We start from the raw sequence: 17,083 nt of genomic DNA on the forward strand, positions 1-17,083 counted from the left end.
GCAGCAAAACCTAATTTGAGCACCCAGAGGAAAACCTCTCAGGTTAATATTAAAAGACATCAAGACTTTTATAATGACATCATGACTTTATCACTATGTAATTTGAATGTATTAAAAACACGGCAATCCCCTTAATAGATTAATTATAATGTTTGACTCCACAGATGTTAGAGCACTCCAGTTCAGCTACAGTTTCATGTCCACCCTCTGATCCTCATCCTCCTCCATCCCCCAAACCTCATCAGCCCGTCATCCAGTCCTCCTCTTCCTTCTTCCTTCCTCCACCTCAGAGTTCACAACGCATCAAAAAAACAGCAACGCCATCAACTGTTTCTGAGAATACTGTTATGAGGAGCCCAGTAAGATCTCATTCAAAATATATACATGTCTTCATCATTTAATGCTCTCTTAGCTTTTATTTAAACCAGTGTTTTTGATAATATCAGCAGGTCTCATCTCAGCCAGAAGATCTCCCCCTTCTGTGGCCACAGACAATGCCACAGCAAGACCAGAAGTGGGTGTTGGAAGCACTTTTAAGGGTTGGTGCAAAGGGAAAGCTGGAGCTGCGTGAAAACCTACAGTTGTGGTGTCACCCCCCCACCACCAGCCCTGTTGTACCACCAAGCTCCAACACCTGATAGGTTTTTTTCAAAGCGTCTCTTGCTGTGGAATATGCCCATATAAGCTGTGGAAGGTGCGGCTCCAGTGTACTAACCCTGCCTGTGCCAGGCAACAGCTGTGTGGTGGTGGACTGCAGAGGAGGGTATGACAGGTGTTAGACATTGACAGATACTACAACCTGGTGACAGAGACCCTGATCTGCACCATATGTAGAACCAGCTACCTGTCCTGGAGTCATGCTGTGCTGCAGCAGTTGGACCTGGCCCATCGAGCTGAATCCAGGGTCATCCTCACACGCAAGTAATTATTTTGCAGTCATTTTCACTTATGTGCTACCTTTTCTGATAAATATTTCCTACAATAATTAGATACCTTATAATAAGATACTTAAATGAATACTTTTTTCCAAGGTATGCCTGTGACATTCGGGTTCTTCGCTTGCTGCGTGAGAGGGGCATGGGGAATGGCCCAGTGAGGATCATCGGCCAGCTGAGAGAGAACCACAGTGAGGAGTGGTTGAAACGTGCGCTTCGGTACACATCAGAGTGTGTGGCCTTTTTTGATAATCGTGGCCTGCATCCGCTGCACTTCCAGGAGCCACCACCACTTGCTTCAGTACCCAGCTACAAATGGCTCCTCACTGTATACAGTCAGGACATTCTCAACAGGCTCGATCACATAAAGGCCAGCATAACATCCACGTATGGATCAATCTTAAAAATGGATTCAACTAAGAAGGTCAGATAAGCTGCTTAATTGACTGTACCCTTATCTATAATGTATTGTTAGACCAAGAGAGCTTTATTTTTTTCAGTTTAACTGATTTGGATGCATGTTGTATTATTTGCTATGCTTATTGTTTCTTTCAGGTCACCAAGAAGTAGAGTGGGCCTGCGAAAGGCACAGCACAGTGGCTTACCTCAGTGGGCAATGAGATAGGTCAGGTGCTGATGAGTGTCCTGAATAAACCTTTCTGCATAATTTCCATTAAAAATGTTTCCTGTTACAAATATTTTCCCAGGGGAGCTCATTGGAGTACAGTACTTGTTGAGGCAGAATAGTCAGCCCCTGGAGGACATGTGCCCTACCTCTGATAGGACCTCTCAATTGCTGGAGGAGATAGATGTGGAGGAGCAAGTGGAAAAGGGTGAAGGTTTCATTGATTTCTTTTGAGAGGAACCCACAGTGGCAAATCTTGTGGCATCAGATGACTTAGTCCTTTCAGGTCCACCAGTTCTACCAGCTGCACCAGTGCCCAGTGTCCAGGCTCCTACAGCTGCACCACTGCCCAGTGTCCAAACTCCACCACTTACCAGTGTCCAGGCTCCACCACTGCTCAGTCTCCAGGCTCCACCACTGCACAGTGTCCAGACTCCACCACTCCCCAGTGTCCAGGCTCCACCACTTACCAGTGTCCAGGCTCCACCACTGCTCAGTGTCCAGGCTCCACCACTGCACAGTGTCCAGACTCCACCACTGCCCAGTGTCCAGGCTCCACCACTGCTCAGTCTCCAGGCTCCACCACTGCACAGTGTCCAGACTCCACCACTCCCCAGTGTCCAAACTCCACCACTGCCCAGTGTCCAGACTCCACCACTTACCAGTGTCCAGGCTCCACCACTGCTCAGTGTCCAGGCTCCACCACTTACCAGTGTCCAGGCTCCACCACTGCTCAGTGTCCAGGCTCCACCACTGCACAGTGTCCAGGCTCCACCACTGCCCAGTGTCCAGGATCCTTTAGATACACCAGTGCCCTCAGCAATGGTAAAATTTCCTTTTCTATACGAATTGTCACTCATTTAGTTATCTGCCATTAAGCAGTAAACTTACTTAACAGCATGTAAATACCTAACCAACAGTTATATATTTCCAGGCTGTTGACGAGCACTGCATTCCTGGAATGGCATTCCAGATGGATGCGTTGGCAGAGTGTCTGGTGGAGCTGCGCACACAGACAAGCCTCACACTTACCAACCAACAAGTTGCGACCATTGTGGGTTTGTTGCAGAACCTGGACAAATTTGATAAAGACAGGGTGGTGTATGCTGCTCGTCATCAAGACAGGCTACTTACAGGACATTTTAGGTCCCCAAAAAAGAAAGCTGTCTTCACTCCTGGTGTCGACAGCACAAAAAGGTGTGTTTTGGGTTCTAGCGGCTCTCCAGCACAGTGGCCTAATTGCTAAATGGTGCGGCTCCAGTGTACTAACCCTGCCTGTGCCAGGCAACAGCTGTGTGGTGGTGGACTGCACAGGAGGGTATGACAGGTGTTAGACATTGACAGATACTACAACCTGGTGACAGAGACCCTGATCTGCACCAAATGTAGAACCAGCTACCTGTCCTGGAGTCATGCTGTTCTGCAGAAGTTGGACCTGGCCCATCGAGCTGAATTCAGGGTCATCCCCACACGCAAGTAATTATTTTGCAGTCATTTTCACTTTTGTGCTACCTTTTCTGATAAATATTTCCTACAATAATTAGATACCTTATAATAAGATACTTAAATGAATACTTTTTTCCAAGGTATGCCTGTGACATTCGGGTTCTTCGCTTGCTGCGTGAGAGGGGCATGGGGAATGGCCCAGTGAGGATCATCGGCCAGCTGAGAGAGAACCACAGTGAGGAGTGGTTGAAACGTGCGCTTCGGTACACATCAGAGTGTGTGGCCTTTTTTGATAATCGTGGCCTGCATTCGCTGCACTTCCAGGAGCCACCACCACTTGCTTCAGTACCCAGCTACAAATGGCTCCTCACTGTATACAGTCAGGACATTCTCAACAGGCTCGATCACATAAAGGCCAGCATAACATCCACGTATGGATCAATCTTAAAAATGGATTCAACTAAGAAGGTCAGATAAGCTGCATAATTGACTGTACCCTTATCTATAATGTATTGTTAGACCAAGAGAGCTTTATTTTTTTCAGTTTAACTGATTTGGATGCATGTTGTATTATTTGCTATGCTTATTGTTTCTTTCAGATCACCAAGAAGTTGAGCGGGCCTGCGAAAGGCACAGCACAGTGGCTTACCTCAGTGGGCAATGAGATAGGTCAGGTGCTGATGAGTGTCCTGACTGCGAATGAAGGGGCTGGGTTAGACCTCATGGCTGCAGGGCTCATGGAGCGATACCGGAGTGCTGGTGTTGATCCTCCCACTATCATTTATGTGGACTGTGATTGTTGCAAGAAAGTGGGAAAGACTAAATTGAAGAGGCGGTTCAGCGGCTGGCCAGATGTCATCGTCCGCCTAGACATTCGGCATTTTATACGACGTCTGGCAGTAGGGTGCACCACTGACGCCCACCAGTTGTACCCTACTTTTTTTGCAAGGCTGTCATCCTGTATTTTTGAGTGGGATGCAGGGGACCTCACTCTGCTGAGACGGGCCAAAAGGGAGCAACTCATCAAACAGGGCTGGCCTACACTGACGGAGGCAGAACTGGACCATCATTTAACTAAAGCTGAGCTGCTCCAGCACTGCAGGAGGAGAACACGGGGAGAAGAAACCACTTTCCGCCTCCTTGATATGCTCATCATAGAGCTCATGGGTGGCAAGGGGAATGATGCTCTTGGTGTTCCTCTACTTGACAGTGTGAGAATGCAGCACATCTGGAATGTCCAGAGGCGGCACGTCACCTGTATCCAAGACCCTCCTAATGTGCCGCTCTATACTGAAACTGGAACTACAAACAAGGGTGGGGTGGTTCTAAAAACCTATCGTTGTGCCAGAGGCTCCACATCCCTGGAATCCTTTCACTGCCACCTAAGCAGATTTATTCCAGGTTTGTCATGTCAGAATATACCACATTTTGCCACTAATTCCTGTTTATCAAGATATTTGCAGATAAAATTTTCTGTTTTGCATTTTCTCAAAGCAATATTTGGCTTTCTATTTCTTTTTCTAGGGAACAGCGCAAACAGCCTGAACTTCCAGATTTATCTCCTGGAAGGTTTATTACGCTGGAATCAGGACCGGGCTGAAGCTGCTGTTGCAGATGGAGGTTCAACTCTGCGCTCTTACACAAATTGGTCCCTAGCTTCACTCCACCTGCAGTATACACAGGTAAAAATATTTTGATAAATGCAGCTCATGATGTAGCATGTTTTTGGTAAAATTACAAGTGCTTTTGGACAATAATAATGTAATTTTGACATATCAGAGAAAAATTATACTAACAGAATATTTGTACATTATTCTGTGTTCTAGGTTTCAGGGCAGAAAATAAAATACATAGTAGAATATAGAGTAATCCTGTCTTTTTATGATACCCTCTGAATTACATATATATTGTTCATACAGAAGTGGACAACAAAATATTTACTGCATTTCTAAATAAACCTTTCTGCATAATTTCCATTAAAAATGTTTCCTGTTACAAATATTTTCCCAGGGGAGCTCATTGGAGTACAGTACTTGTTGAGGCAGAATAGTCAGCCCCTGGAGGACATGTGCCCTACCTCTGATAGGACCTCTCAATTGCTGGAAGGGAGAGAGATGTGGAGGAGCAAGTGGAAAAGGGTGAAGGTTTCATTGATTTCTTTGGAGAGGAAGCCACAGTGGCAAATCTTGTGGCATCAGATGACTTAGTCCTTTCAGGTCCACCAGTTCTACCAGCTGCACCAGTGCCCAGTGTCCAGGCTCCTACAGCTGCACCACTGCCCAGTGTCCAAACTCCACCACTTACCAGTGTCCAGGCTCCACCACTGCTCAGTCTCCAGGCTCCACCACTGCACAGTGTCCAGACTCCACCACTCCCCAGTGTCCAGGCTCCACCACTTACCAGTGTCCAGGCTCCACCACTGCTCAGTCTCCAGGCTCCACCACTGCACAGTGTCCAGACTCCACCACTCCCCAGTGTCCAGGCTCCACCACTTACCAGTGTCCAGGCTCCACCACTGCACAGTGTCCAGACTCCACCACTGCCCAGTGTCCAGGCTCCACCACTGCCCAGTGTCCAGGATCCTTTAGATACACCAGTGCCCTCAGCAATGGTAAAATGTCCTTTTCTATACGAATTGTCACTCATTTAGTTATCTGCCATTAAGCAGTAAACTTACTTAACAGCATGTAAATACCTAACCAACAGTTATATATTTCCAGGCTGTTGACGAGCACTGCATTCCTGGAATGGCATTCCAGATGGATGCGTTGGCAGAGTGTCTGGTGGAGCTGCGCACACAGACAAGCCTCACACTTACCAACCAACAAGTTGCGACCATTGTGGGTTTGTGGCAGAACCTGGACAAATTTGATAAAGACAGGGTGGTGTATGCTGCTCGTCATCAAGACAGGCTACTTACAGGACATTTTAGGTCCCCAAAAAAGAAAGCTGTCTTCACTCCTGGTGTCGACAGCACAAAAAGGTGTGTTTTGGGTTCTAGCGGCTCTCCAGCACAGTGGCCTAATTGCTGTCGCCTTGTTGAAATGATTTTCATAAGGTTATGTAACATCCACCGAAGCACCAAGAAACAGCTGACAGAATCTCTGTCTAGATGGGATCTCATTCTTCGTGATTACAGAAAAATTCGGCAGCTAATCCTGAGCAATGGAACGGTGATGAGTGACACAACCCTTCAGCTAGTTGAGGTAAATCAGAGGACCCTTACGACATGGCACAATATCCGTTTAAAGGGTCAGGAGGTCTACTTGCTGTTGCAAGGGCTGGACCTTCCAGAGGCACGTCCAGTGGCTTTGGATGCTTTGCCTCCAGCACGAGTACAGCCTGTTGTGCCTCCACAATATAGCCACCAGTTGCATACCTACCAGATGCCACCAGACACAGCTGGACAGGCAAAGACAAAGTTTAGAAAGATTGCGCCCTCAGCTACCTGTACATCTGCCACAGCAACTTCAATCTGGCCATCAGCCGTACACCCTCAGCGTTCAGCCACGTCCAGCCAGCTAAGGACAATTTGTCCCAGGCCGACAGCACCACACCCATTGGTTCCTGACACACCCACTGCCCCTGTTGTTTCTCAGATGTTTCTGGTGCCCTGCCCAGCCCCATTTTCCACCATTAACCCTGGAGCAATTTCCTCTGACCCACCTGCAAATGACACAGCCACTCCAACCAAACGGTCGTACAATCGCACTGTAAAAGCAAATTCATGCAGAAAGTGTGGCCAATTTCGTACTCAAGAAACTGGCCATAGCCAGTACAAAGGCAAAATATATTGCCCTAATAAAGAAACAATTACGAAGGAGCAGTGGTTACAGATTATGAGAAGATAACTCATTTATTTATGTGTGATACATTCATTTTGTTCTCTTGGTTGGATCTATTCTGTTTTTTATCTTCCAGCCATATTTAATGTTAAAGAGTTATACTGTGCACTTTTTTTATCGTGTATTATTATTATTATTATTATTATTATTATTATTATTAACATGTGGGTATGTATATGAATACACTATAATACATATGGAAATATATAATACATATTAAATAAAGTTAAACTATTATTATTATTATTATTATAGAAAGGTTTATGTGTAGAGGAAGCAGTATAAAGTAAAATACCAAAATGTGTATATTTTGATGTATATATTTATATTTTTTGTACTTATTTTATATAGCGTGTGCACATAAAATTCTTAATTTTATATTGAATTTAGTACTATTCCTACATTTTTTAAAATATGTATATAGTTAAAAAATATATTTCTCTTTGACTGGTGTGTTGTATTTATTTGTTTTATTGAATGTAAATGGCATTCAGTTTACAGTTAAATTCAGTGTCACATGTAGCTTTGCAGTAAGTAATATGATACAATAAAGTGTGAATGCCGTAATAAGGAGGTTAATTTGTCCCTACTGCCACAGGAAATGATTGCCTTAATAAATGCACTTGGACTAATGATAATGATAATGAGGATAAAATAAAAATCAATCTTAGAAACGAAAGAATCATTAAATCAAAAACATTACTGTCAAAATCAATCTTAGAAAAGAAACAATAATTAAATTAAAATACATTACTTTTAAAATCAAACTTGGAAACGAAACAATCGATTTACGATTTTTAACAAATAACTTTAAATAACTTTATGTGACAGCGTGGATTCGAACCTGCGATATCCTGAATTTCTCGCACTTCTCTTCCTCCCTCTCCCCTCTTCTCCCCCTTCTTATAGAAACATTTGTACCCCAGCTTTGGTGGAGTTTGGAGAGTGTTTGACTGAACGTCTAAAGGTCCCTGGTTCGATCCCGGGTTTTGGCGAAATCTCCCACTCTTTTCCGTTTTTTGAGGCAGGCCAGTGATCAAAAATCACTGGGTTCCAACTTTTCTGAACGACTGCTTCCCCGCTGCCACAGAACTATCTGTTTCCCAGTTGGCCACAAGCCAAGCGGTTTTGTTTCCATGGTGTAATGGTCAGCACTCTGGGCTTTGAATCCAATGATCTGAGTTCAAATCTCAGTGGAACCTGTTTTGCAACCAATTTGCGCAGGACCGTGTCTGAAATACTTTTTGGCAGCTGTGAGCCCCAAAAAAGCTAACGTGGGAGTGTCGCAGCCTTGCGTCAATACTCAGTCGGTCTCTTTAGGGCAATGGTTTTCAAACGTTTCCTGGAGGCACTCCTGTCCTGAACATTTTGTATGTCTCCCGTATTAGACACACCCAAATCAGGTCTTGCAGTCTCTACTAAAGAGCTGATGATTTGAAACAGGTGTGTCGGATGAGGTGAAATGCCAAATGTGCAGGGCAGGGATGCGTACAGGACAGGATTGTAAACCACTGATTTAGGGATGTGTGAGTAAAAGGGCAGGAGCCAACTTGGAGAATGCGGGCATCGATCCCGCTACCTCTCGCTTGCGCCTACTGCTTTCCACCGACTGAGCTGAAGTAAGCCCAAAGTAAGCCCACATGAGCCAATCGCGTTTCGCCTGTGGCTTACTTTTGACCAATCGCGTTTCGCCTGTGGCTTACTTTGGACCAATAACGTTTCGCCTGTGGCTTACTTTTGATCAATCGCGTTTCTCTTCCGGGGCTTACTTCTGATCAATCACGTTTCTCTTCTGTTGCTTACTTTCCTCCAATCGCGTTTCTCTCCTGTGGCCTCCTTTTGACCAATCGCTGGTCGTTGTTATTGTCATCTTTGTTAAAGGTAAGGCTGTTACTTCATTCATTGAAAACTGGTCATTATTTGTTTATATACAGTGTGTATTTTTGGAAAATGAATCGTGTCAGTATAGCTAGCTAGCATGTACAGTTCATGCTTTCTTCAGTACCTGTGAACCTGTAACTTTTCACGTGATAAATGATCAGATAAGTTAAATTTATCGACCGTCAGCTAATTAAGCTATGCTACTGTCAACAATGATGTGTGTATTGTCTAAGAAGTCGTGGTTTCTATGCCCTATGAATGAAAATAATGATTAAACTATTTACATTTATATTTGGCCATAACACATAATAACAGACACACATTTTAATTGTAAAAATCGTTACCAAATTGTTGTGGAGATATGGAAAACTGCATTTACCAAGAAATAAATTTATATTTTCTAAAATAATGTAATAATAATGACTTTTTTATAAATAAATAAAAAACGTTGAGAGTCTTAACTAAAAACAAAACAAAAAAGGACAAATGTATCCATATGGGCCAAAGTATGTGGGAATAGTGCTAGAGATTTTATGAGGTAAAAGCACCTGGTGTAAACCTGGGGTAAGATGACCACATTTAAAGTATGACATATTTCATGTAATATTTTGTAGCCTGGTGTGTGTGTAGTCATGGTTTAAGATGACAGCATTGGAAATAAAAATTTCAGCTGTCCTCCCTAACATCCCTCTACATGTTAGATACAGCCACATTTTTAGGTCAGTTAAGAGGCCAACTTGCATTCGTTAGCCTTTCACACTGTCTCGAGGCTTATTGGTCTAGGGGTATGATTCTCGCTATGAGTGCAAAAGGTCCCAGGTTCAAATCCCAGACAAGGCCTTGGCCAGGTTTAAACGTGAAGCTTTGTTCTCTCATTGCGTTCACAAACATTGAGGCAGGTTTTTATTCAATCGGGTAGAGGAAGATGGCTAAGCCGGGCCGGTTAGCTCAGCTGGTTAGAGCATGGTGCTAATAACGCCAAGTTTGCAGGTTCGATCCCTGTATTGGCCAGCTGTTTTTATTGTCTGGGGGCTCTGCTCTGCTCTTCTCCTCTGACAAAGAGTAGGGTGATCTCACTGAAATCCCTGCTTGCTAAGCAGGGGTTTGTTGTGGCCGAAATAGCCCTACCTGACAACCACAAGTCTGTAAAATTAATCCAATAGTATGCCGACTTCTATCTTTTATAAACCAATCACATTACGACTTCTATCTTTTTAAAACCAATCACGTTACGACTTCTATCTTTTAGAAACCAATCACGTTGCAATCTCTATTTTTCCGCGTCCAATGAAATGGCAAGGTCTTTTTCTCACACACCAATCATGCACGTCCTCGCAAATTGCATATAATCTCCGCTCAGTTAACATTAAATTATTTACATTTCGCTCATGTATGTTATTTATATCTTGATATGAATGAAATGGTTTAAGATTTTTGTTCTTTAGGAATAGCAAGATTGGCCATGTAAATTAGCCTATGAATACCGCTTGATAGACTACGTATGATAGTCACTGATGTGTAAATACTATTACGACCGGAGCTAACGTAACTGTAAATATGTCAAATTTAACCGATTAACAAGTTTTCTCTCTGAAAAAAAAAATGCTTTTTATTTAATTGTCATAAGGTTCCATAACTTTTTCCACATGCGGCATCTGAACACACAAAATAAATCTGGATAATGTTAATGTTTTGTTTAACTTTTACACATATGTTATATGTTTATACATATGTTATGACCTGTCAAAAGAAGTGAATGGATAAGTTCAGGTTCAGGTACATTCAGGTTCATGCCCTTATCACATGGACACAGTTGAAAGAGCACAATATGTTTAATCTGAGTATTTGTTTTAGTCAAATTAATCCATAATGCTATATATATATTTATTTATTTATATTCAAAAACGAGTTGTATGAGCCTAGGTCATTGAGACATACAGCCATAATAGAAAGATCTATAGCCCCTGCTGCTGACATGGCATTAAATGATAAATAAATAAATCACAACATGTTATATGTAAGATAATATATGTATTATAATGGATTTATAATCTGCTATATTATGGCGGTCGTTCTGGACCAGGAACACAACTAGCTATCATGAAATGAACACAACAGGAGGGTAAATGCTACAGGCTACAATGGCAGTTAGTGTAACGTGTTATGTAGTGTTTCAGGCAATGACATTGCTTCAGCTAAGTCTCACAAAGGCATGAGTAATGCTGAATGGCTTGCGCGTCTGGAGAGTTTTGCCCAAACAGGAGTTTGGCCATCTACGCAGGGGAATAGACCTTCTCCCCGACAAAAAAGATGGCATGAGATATATCAGAAGGTAAGTTATGCAGCTAGATTCATGGGCAAACTAACAAACTTTTTTGACAATACATTGTGGTATTTTTATTTATATGTATGGTTAAGTAAATACATACCATGTAAATACAATGTTATATTGATATAATTATGATGACTTATGGCTGTTTTGAGATCCAGTGTCAGAGGTATAATTCATGTTCACAGGTAGAAAAGTGCCCTCTGCAAATGAGGGGACAGACCACTCTTCTGAAGGAAGCACAGACATGTATTTGTGGATTTCACAAGGTAACTTCAATTAGCCTGGTTCAAGTTGCATAAATAGATAGATGTGTTTGCAACATCAATGTGTCTTTATATCTAAAATCACATTAGGAAGATTTTTTTGTACTTTATGCATGTGTCACAGGTTCATCCACCAGTCACAGTGGAAGCATCACAGAGCACCCCGGCCCAAAGCACACCCTCTGTCAGTGATGTGTTGTGTCCTGCAAAGAGACCTAAACTGACATTGTCAATGGTAAGCAGACCACACTATTGCATGCATCACTGCAGATATTGAAACATCTCAACCTTTAACTATAGTGTTAGGGTTTTGTTATCACTAACCATGACAAATCTTTTTAGTTTGAAAAGTCAAGGTTTGGAGCACCCAGAGGAAAACCTCTCAGGTTAATATTAAAAGACATCAAGACTTTTATAATGACATCATGACTTTATCACTATGTAATTTGAATGTATTAAAAACACGGCAATCCCCTTAATAGATTAATCATAATGTTTGACTCCACAGATGTTAGAGCACTCCAGTTCAGCTACAGTTTCATGTCCACCCTCTGATCCTCATCCTCCTCCATCCCCCAAACCTCATCAGCCCGTCATCCAGTCCTCCTCTTCCTTCTTCCTTCCTCCACCTCAGAGTTCACAACGCATCAAAAAAACAGCAACGCCATCAACTGTTTCTGAGAATACTGTTGTGAGGAGCCCAGTAAGATCTCATTCAAAATATATACATGTCTTCATCATTTAATGCTCTCTTAGCTTTTATTTAAACCAGTGTTTTTGATAATATCACTAGGTCTCATCTCAGCCAGAAGATCTCCCCCTTCTGTGGCAACAGACAATGCCACAGCAAGACCAGAAGTGGGTGTCGGAAGCACTTTTTAGGGTTGGTGCAAAGGGAAAGCTGGAGCTGTGTGAAAACCTACAGTTGTGGTATCAATCAATCAATCAATCAATCACCTTTATTTATATAGTGCTTTAAACAAAATACATTGCGTCAAAGCACTGAACAACATTCATTTGGAAAACAGTGTCTCAATAATGCAAAATGATAGTTAATCAATGATAGCAATCAAGTCAATGATATCGCTGTAGATGAAGTAACCCCAACTAAGCAAGCCAGAGGTGACAGCGGCAAGGAACCGAAACTCCATCGGTGACAGAATGGATAAAAAAACCTTGGGAGAAACCAGGCTCAGTTGGGGGGCCAGTTCTCCTCTGACCAGACGAAACCAGTAGTTCAATTCCAGGCTGCAGCAAAGTCAGATTGTGCAGAAGAATCATCTGTTTCATGTGGTCTTGTCCTGGTGGTCCTCTGAGACAAGGTCTTTACAGGGGATCTGTATCTGGGGCTCTAGTTGTCCTGGTCTCCACTGTCTTTCAGGGCAGTAGAGGTCCTTTTTGGGTGCTGATCCACCATCTGGTCTGGATACGTACTGGATCCGGGTGACTGCAGTGACCCTCTGATCTGGACACAGACTGGATCTGGTGGCCACGGTGACCTCGGAACAAGAGAGAAACAGACAAATATTAGCGTAGATGTCATTCTTCTAATGATGTAGAAAGTACGGTGTTATGTGAAGTGTTTCCGGTTCCGGTTTACCTAATTAATGCAGCCTAAAAATCCTTTAACGGATTTGGATATTAAAAGCATATTAGTATGTTATGTGTATGCCAGGTTAAAGAGATGGGTCTTTAATGTAGATTTAAACTGCAAGAGTGTGTCTGCCTCCCGAAAAATGTTAGGTAGGTTATTCCAGAGTTTAGGCGGCAAATAGGAAAAGGATCTGCCGCCCGCAGTTGATTTTGATATTCTAGGTATTATCAAATTGCCTGAGTTTAGAGAACGTAGCGGACGTAGAGGAGTATAATGTAAAAGGAGCTCATTCAAATACTGAGGTACTAAACCATTCAGGGCTTTATAAGTAATAAGCAATATTTTAAAATCTATACGATGTTTGATAGGGAGCCAGTGCAGTGTGGACAGGACCGGGCTAATATGGTCATACTTCCTGGTTCTAGTAAGAACTCTCGCTGCTGCATTTTGGACTAGCTGTAGTTTGTTTACCAAGCGTGCAGAACAACCACCCAATAAAGCATTACAATAGTCTAACCTTGAAGTCATAAATGCATGGATTAACATTTCTGCATTTGACATTGAGAGCATAGGCCATAATTTAGATATATTTTTGAGATGGAAAAATGCAGTTTTACAAATGCTAGAAACGTGGCTTTCTAAGGAAAGATTGCGATCAAGTAGCACACCTAGGTTCCTAACTGATAATGAAGAATTGACAGAGCAACCATCAAGTCTTAGACAGTGTTCTAGGTTATTACAAGCAGAGTTTTTAGGCCCTATGATTAACACCTCTGTTTTTTCTGAATTTAGCAGTAAGAAATTACTCGTCGTCCAATTTTTTATATCGACTATGCATTCCATTAGTTTTTCAAATTGGTGTGTTTCACCGGGCTGCGAGGAAATATAGAGCTGCGTATCATCAGCATAACAGTGAAAGCTAACACCACGTTTCCTGATGATATCTCCCAAGGGTAACATATAAAGCGTGAAGAGTAGCGGCCCTAGTACTGAGCCTTGAGGTACTCCATACTGCACTTGTGATCGATATGATACATCTTCATTCACTGCTACGAACTGATGGCGGTCATATAAGTACGATTTAAACCATGCTAATGCACTTCCACTGATGCCAACAAAGTGTTCAAGTCTGTGTAAAAGAATGCTGTGGTCAATTGTGTCAAACGCAGCACTAAGATCCAATAAAACTAATGGAGAGATACACCCACGATCAGATGATAAGAGCAGATCATTTGTAACTCTAAGGAGAGCAGTTTCAGTACTATGATACGGTCTAAATCCTGACTGGAAATCCTCACATATACCATTTTTCTCTAAGAAGGAATATAATTGTGAGGATACCACCTTTTCTAGTATCTTGGACAGAAAAGGGAAATTCAAGATCGGTCTTTAATTAACAAGTTCTCTGGGGTCAAGTTGTGTTTTTTTTATGAGAGGCTTAATAACAGCCAGTTTGAAGGTTTTGGGGACATATCCTAATGACAATGAGGAATTAATAGTAGTCAGAAGAGGACCTATGACTTCTGGAAGCACCTCTTTTAAGAGCTTAGATGGTATAGGGTCTAACATACATGTTGTTGGTTTAGATGATTTAACAAGTTTATACAATTCTTCCTCTCCTATAGTAGAGAATGAGTGGAACTGTTCCTCAGGGGGTCTATAGTGCACTGTCTGATGTGATACTGTAGCTGATGGCTGAATGGTTGCAATTTTATCTCTAATAGTATCGATTTTAAAAGTAAAGCTGTTACCTGTATCCAAGACCCTCCAAATGTGCCGCTCTATACTGAAACTGGAACTACAAACAAGGGTGGGGTGGTTCTAAAAACCTATCGTTGTGCCAGAGGCTCCACATCCCTGGAATCATTTCACTGCCACCTAAGCAGATTTATTCCAGGTTTGTCATGTCAGAATATACCACATTTTGTCATTAATTCCTGTTTATCAAGATATTTGCAGATTAAATTTTCTGTTTTGCATTTTCTCAAAGCAATATTTGGCTTTCTATTACTTTTTCTAGGGAACAGCGCAAACAGCCTGAACTTCCAGATTTATCTCCTGGAAGGTTTATTACGCTGGAATCAGGACCGGGCTGAAGCTGCTGTTGCAGATGGAGGTTCAACTCTGCGCTCTTACACATGGGAGCTGGTTTCCTCTGTCAATAAGAACTACAATAAGTTGTATGGCAGGAAATTGGTCCCTAGCTTCACTCCACCTGCAGTATACACAGGTAAAAATATTTTGATAAATGCAGCTCATGATGTAGCATGTTTTTGGTAAAATTACAAGTGCTTTTGGACAACAATAATGTAATTTTGACATATCAGAGAAAAATTATACCACCAGAATATTTGTACATTATTCTGTGTTCTAGGTTTCAGGGCAGAAAATAAAATACATAGTAGAATATAGAGTAATCCTGTCTTTTTATGATACCCTCTGAATTATATATATATTGTTCATACAGAAGTGGACAACAAAATATTTACTGCATTTCTAAATAAACCTTTCTGCATAATTTCCATTAAAAATATTTCCTGTTACAAATATTTCCTCAGGGGAGCTCATTGGAGTACAGTACTTGTTGAGGCAGAATAGTCAGCCCCTGGAGGACATGTGCCCTACCTCTGATAGGACCTCTCAATTGCTGGAGGAGATAGATGTGGAGGAGCAAGTGGAAAAGGATAAGGGCTTCATTGATTTCTTTGGAGAGGAAGCCACAGTGGCAAATCTTGTGGCATCAGATGACTTAGTCCTTTCAGGTCCACCAGTTCTACCAGCTGCACCAGTGCCCAGTGTCCAGGCTCCTACAGCTGCACCACTGCCCAGTGTCCAGACTCCACCACTGCACAGTGTCCAGACTCCACCACTGCCCAGTGTCCAAACTCCACCACTGCACAGTGTCCAAACTCCACCACTGCACAGTGTCCAGACTCCACCACTGCACAGCATCCAAACTCCAGTGTCCAGACTCCACCATTCCCCAGTGTCCAGACTCCACCACTGCCCAGTGTCCAAACTCCACCACTGCCCAGTGTCCAGACTCCACCACTGCCCAGTGTCCAAACTCCACCACTGCACAGTGTCCAGACTCCACCACTCCCCACTGTCCAGACTCTACCACTGCACAGTGTCCAAACTCCACCACTGCCCAGTGTCCAGACTCCACCACTCCCCAGTGTCCAGACTCCACCACTGCCCAGTGTCCAAACTCCACCACTGCACAGTGTCCAAACTTCACCACTGCACAGTGTCTAGACTCCACCACTCCCCACTGTCCAGACTCCACCACTGCACAGCATCCAAACTCCAGTGTCCAGACTCCACCATTCCCCAGTGTCCAGACTCCACCACTGCCCAGTGTCCAAACTCCACCACTGCCCAGTGTCCAGACTCCACCACTGCCCAGTGTCCAAACTCCACCACTGCACAGTGTCCAGACTCCACCACTCCCAACTGTCCAGACTCTACCACTGCACAGTGTCAGTGTTAATTTCGTTGACGAAGACTATGACGAAATATATTCGTCAACTAACCTTTTTCATGGATGAAAACTAAATAAAAACTAAATAAAAAGTCAGATATGATGACAAAAAACGTGACGAAATATAACTGACACTTTAGTCAATGAATAAAAATGAGACGAAAATATATGGGAGGGACGAATGGAGAAGAGATCCAATCAGAGGGAATCTTTGAGGGTAGGTTGATCTATTCAGAAGCAGCCGAGCCATTTTAAAAAGTCACGGCAAATGCAAGCGCAACAGCTAAACAAACGCAGCAGCAGTTACACAGAAAAGATAACAAAGATGAGTTTGCAGAAATTCACAGTTTCGAGGACGTTTTCATAACAGTTAAGTACACAGGGAACTACACTGCGACCAAAATGGTCGCAGATGCGACCTTTTGAAATGCCATTGCGACCAAAATTTTTATGGGGTCGTAAATGTATCACTGATTATTTTTGTACCTGCTTATGTGTAATGCTATGTTTTAATACGAGCATTTATTAAAACAGAAATGTGTATTTTAAGAATATGTTTTATAACGTGCTCCGAGCATTCAACACATCAAGTTGGCTTCAGCCCCGCGATGCGGGAAAGTTGAACTGAGCAGCTGGTTACTCGCACAACACTGAACCGAGCTCTCCTTCAGGACGTTT

The 17,083-nt window shown here is 42.7% G+C and overlaps 1 protein-coding gene and 1 non-coding gene across 2 annotated transcripts; both read left to right on the plus strand.

Annotated features, from left to right (window-relative positions):
* The first annotated feature begins 494 nt into the window (after positions 1 to 494).
* LOC127979581 (uncharacterized) lies at positions 495 to 16,414 on the plus strand. The gene is made up of 7 exons (XM_052585120.1): positions 495 to 580; positions 835 to 921; positions 1,032 to 1,359; positions 3,606 to 4,407; positions 14,942 to 15,151; positions 15,480 to 15,883; positions 16,331 to 16,414. Exons 1-7 carry the CDS (start codon positions 495 to 497, stop codon positions 16,412 to 16,414), a joined length of 2,001 nt encoding a protein of 666 aa, XP_052441080.1.
* trnai-aau (transfer RNA isoleucine (anticodon AAU)) lies at positions 9,670 to 9,743 on the plus strand. The gene has a single exon. It is a non-coding gene; the product is annotated as a tRNA-Ile (tRNA).
* Positions 16,415 to 17,083: the final 669 nt, after the last annotated feature.

This window comes from Carassius gibelio, chromosome B19 (genome assembly GCF_023724105.1).
Source record: "Carassius gibelio isolate Cgi1373 ecotype wild population from Czech Republic chromosome B19, carGib1.2-hapl.c, whole genome shotgun sequence".
In the NCBI taxonomy this organism is placed as follows: domain Eukaryota; kingdom Metazoa; phylum Chordata; class Actinopteri; order Cypriniformes; family Cyprinidae; genus Carassius; species Carassius gibelio.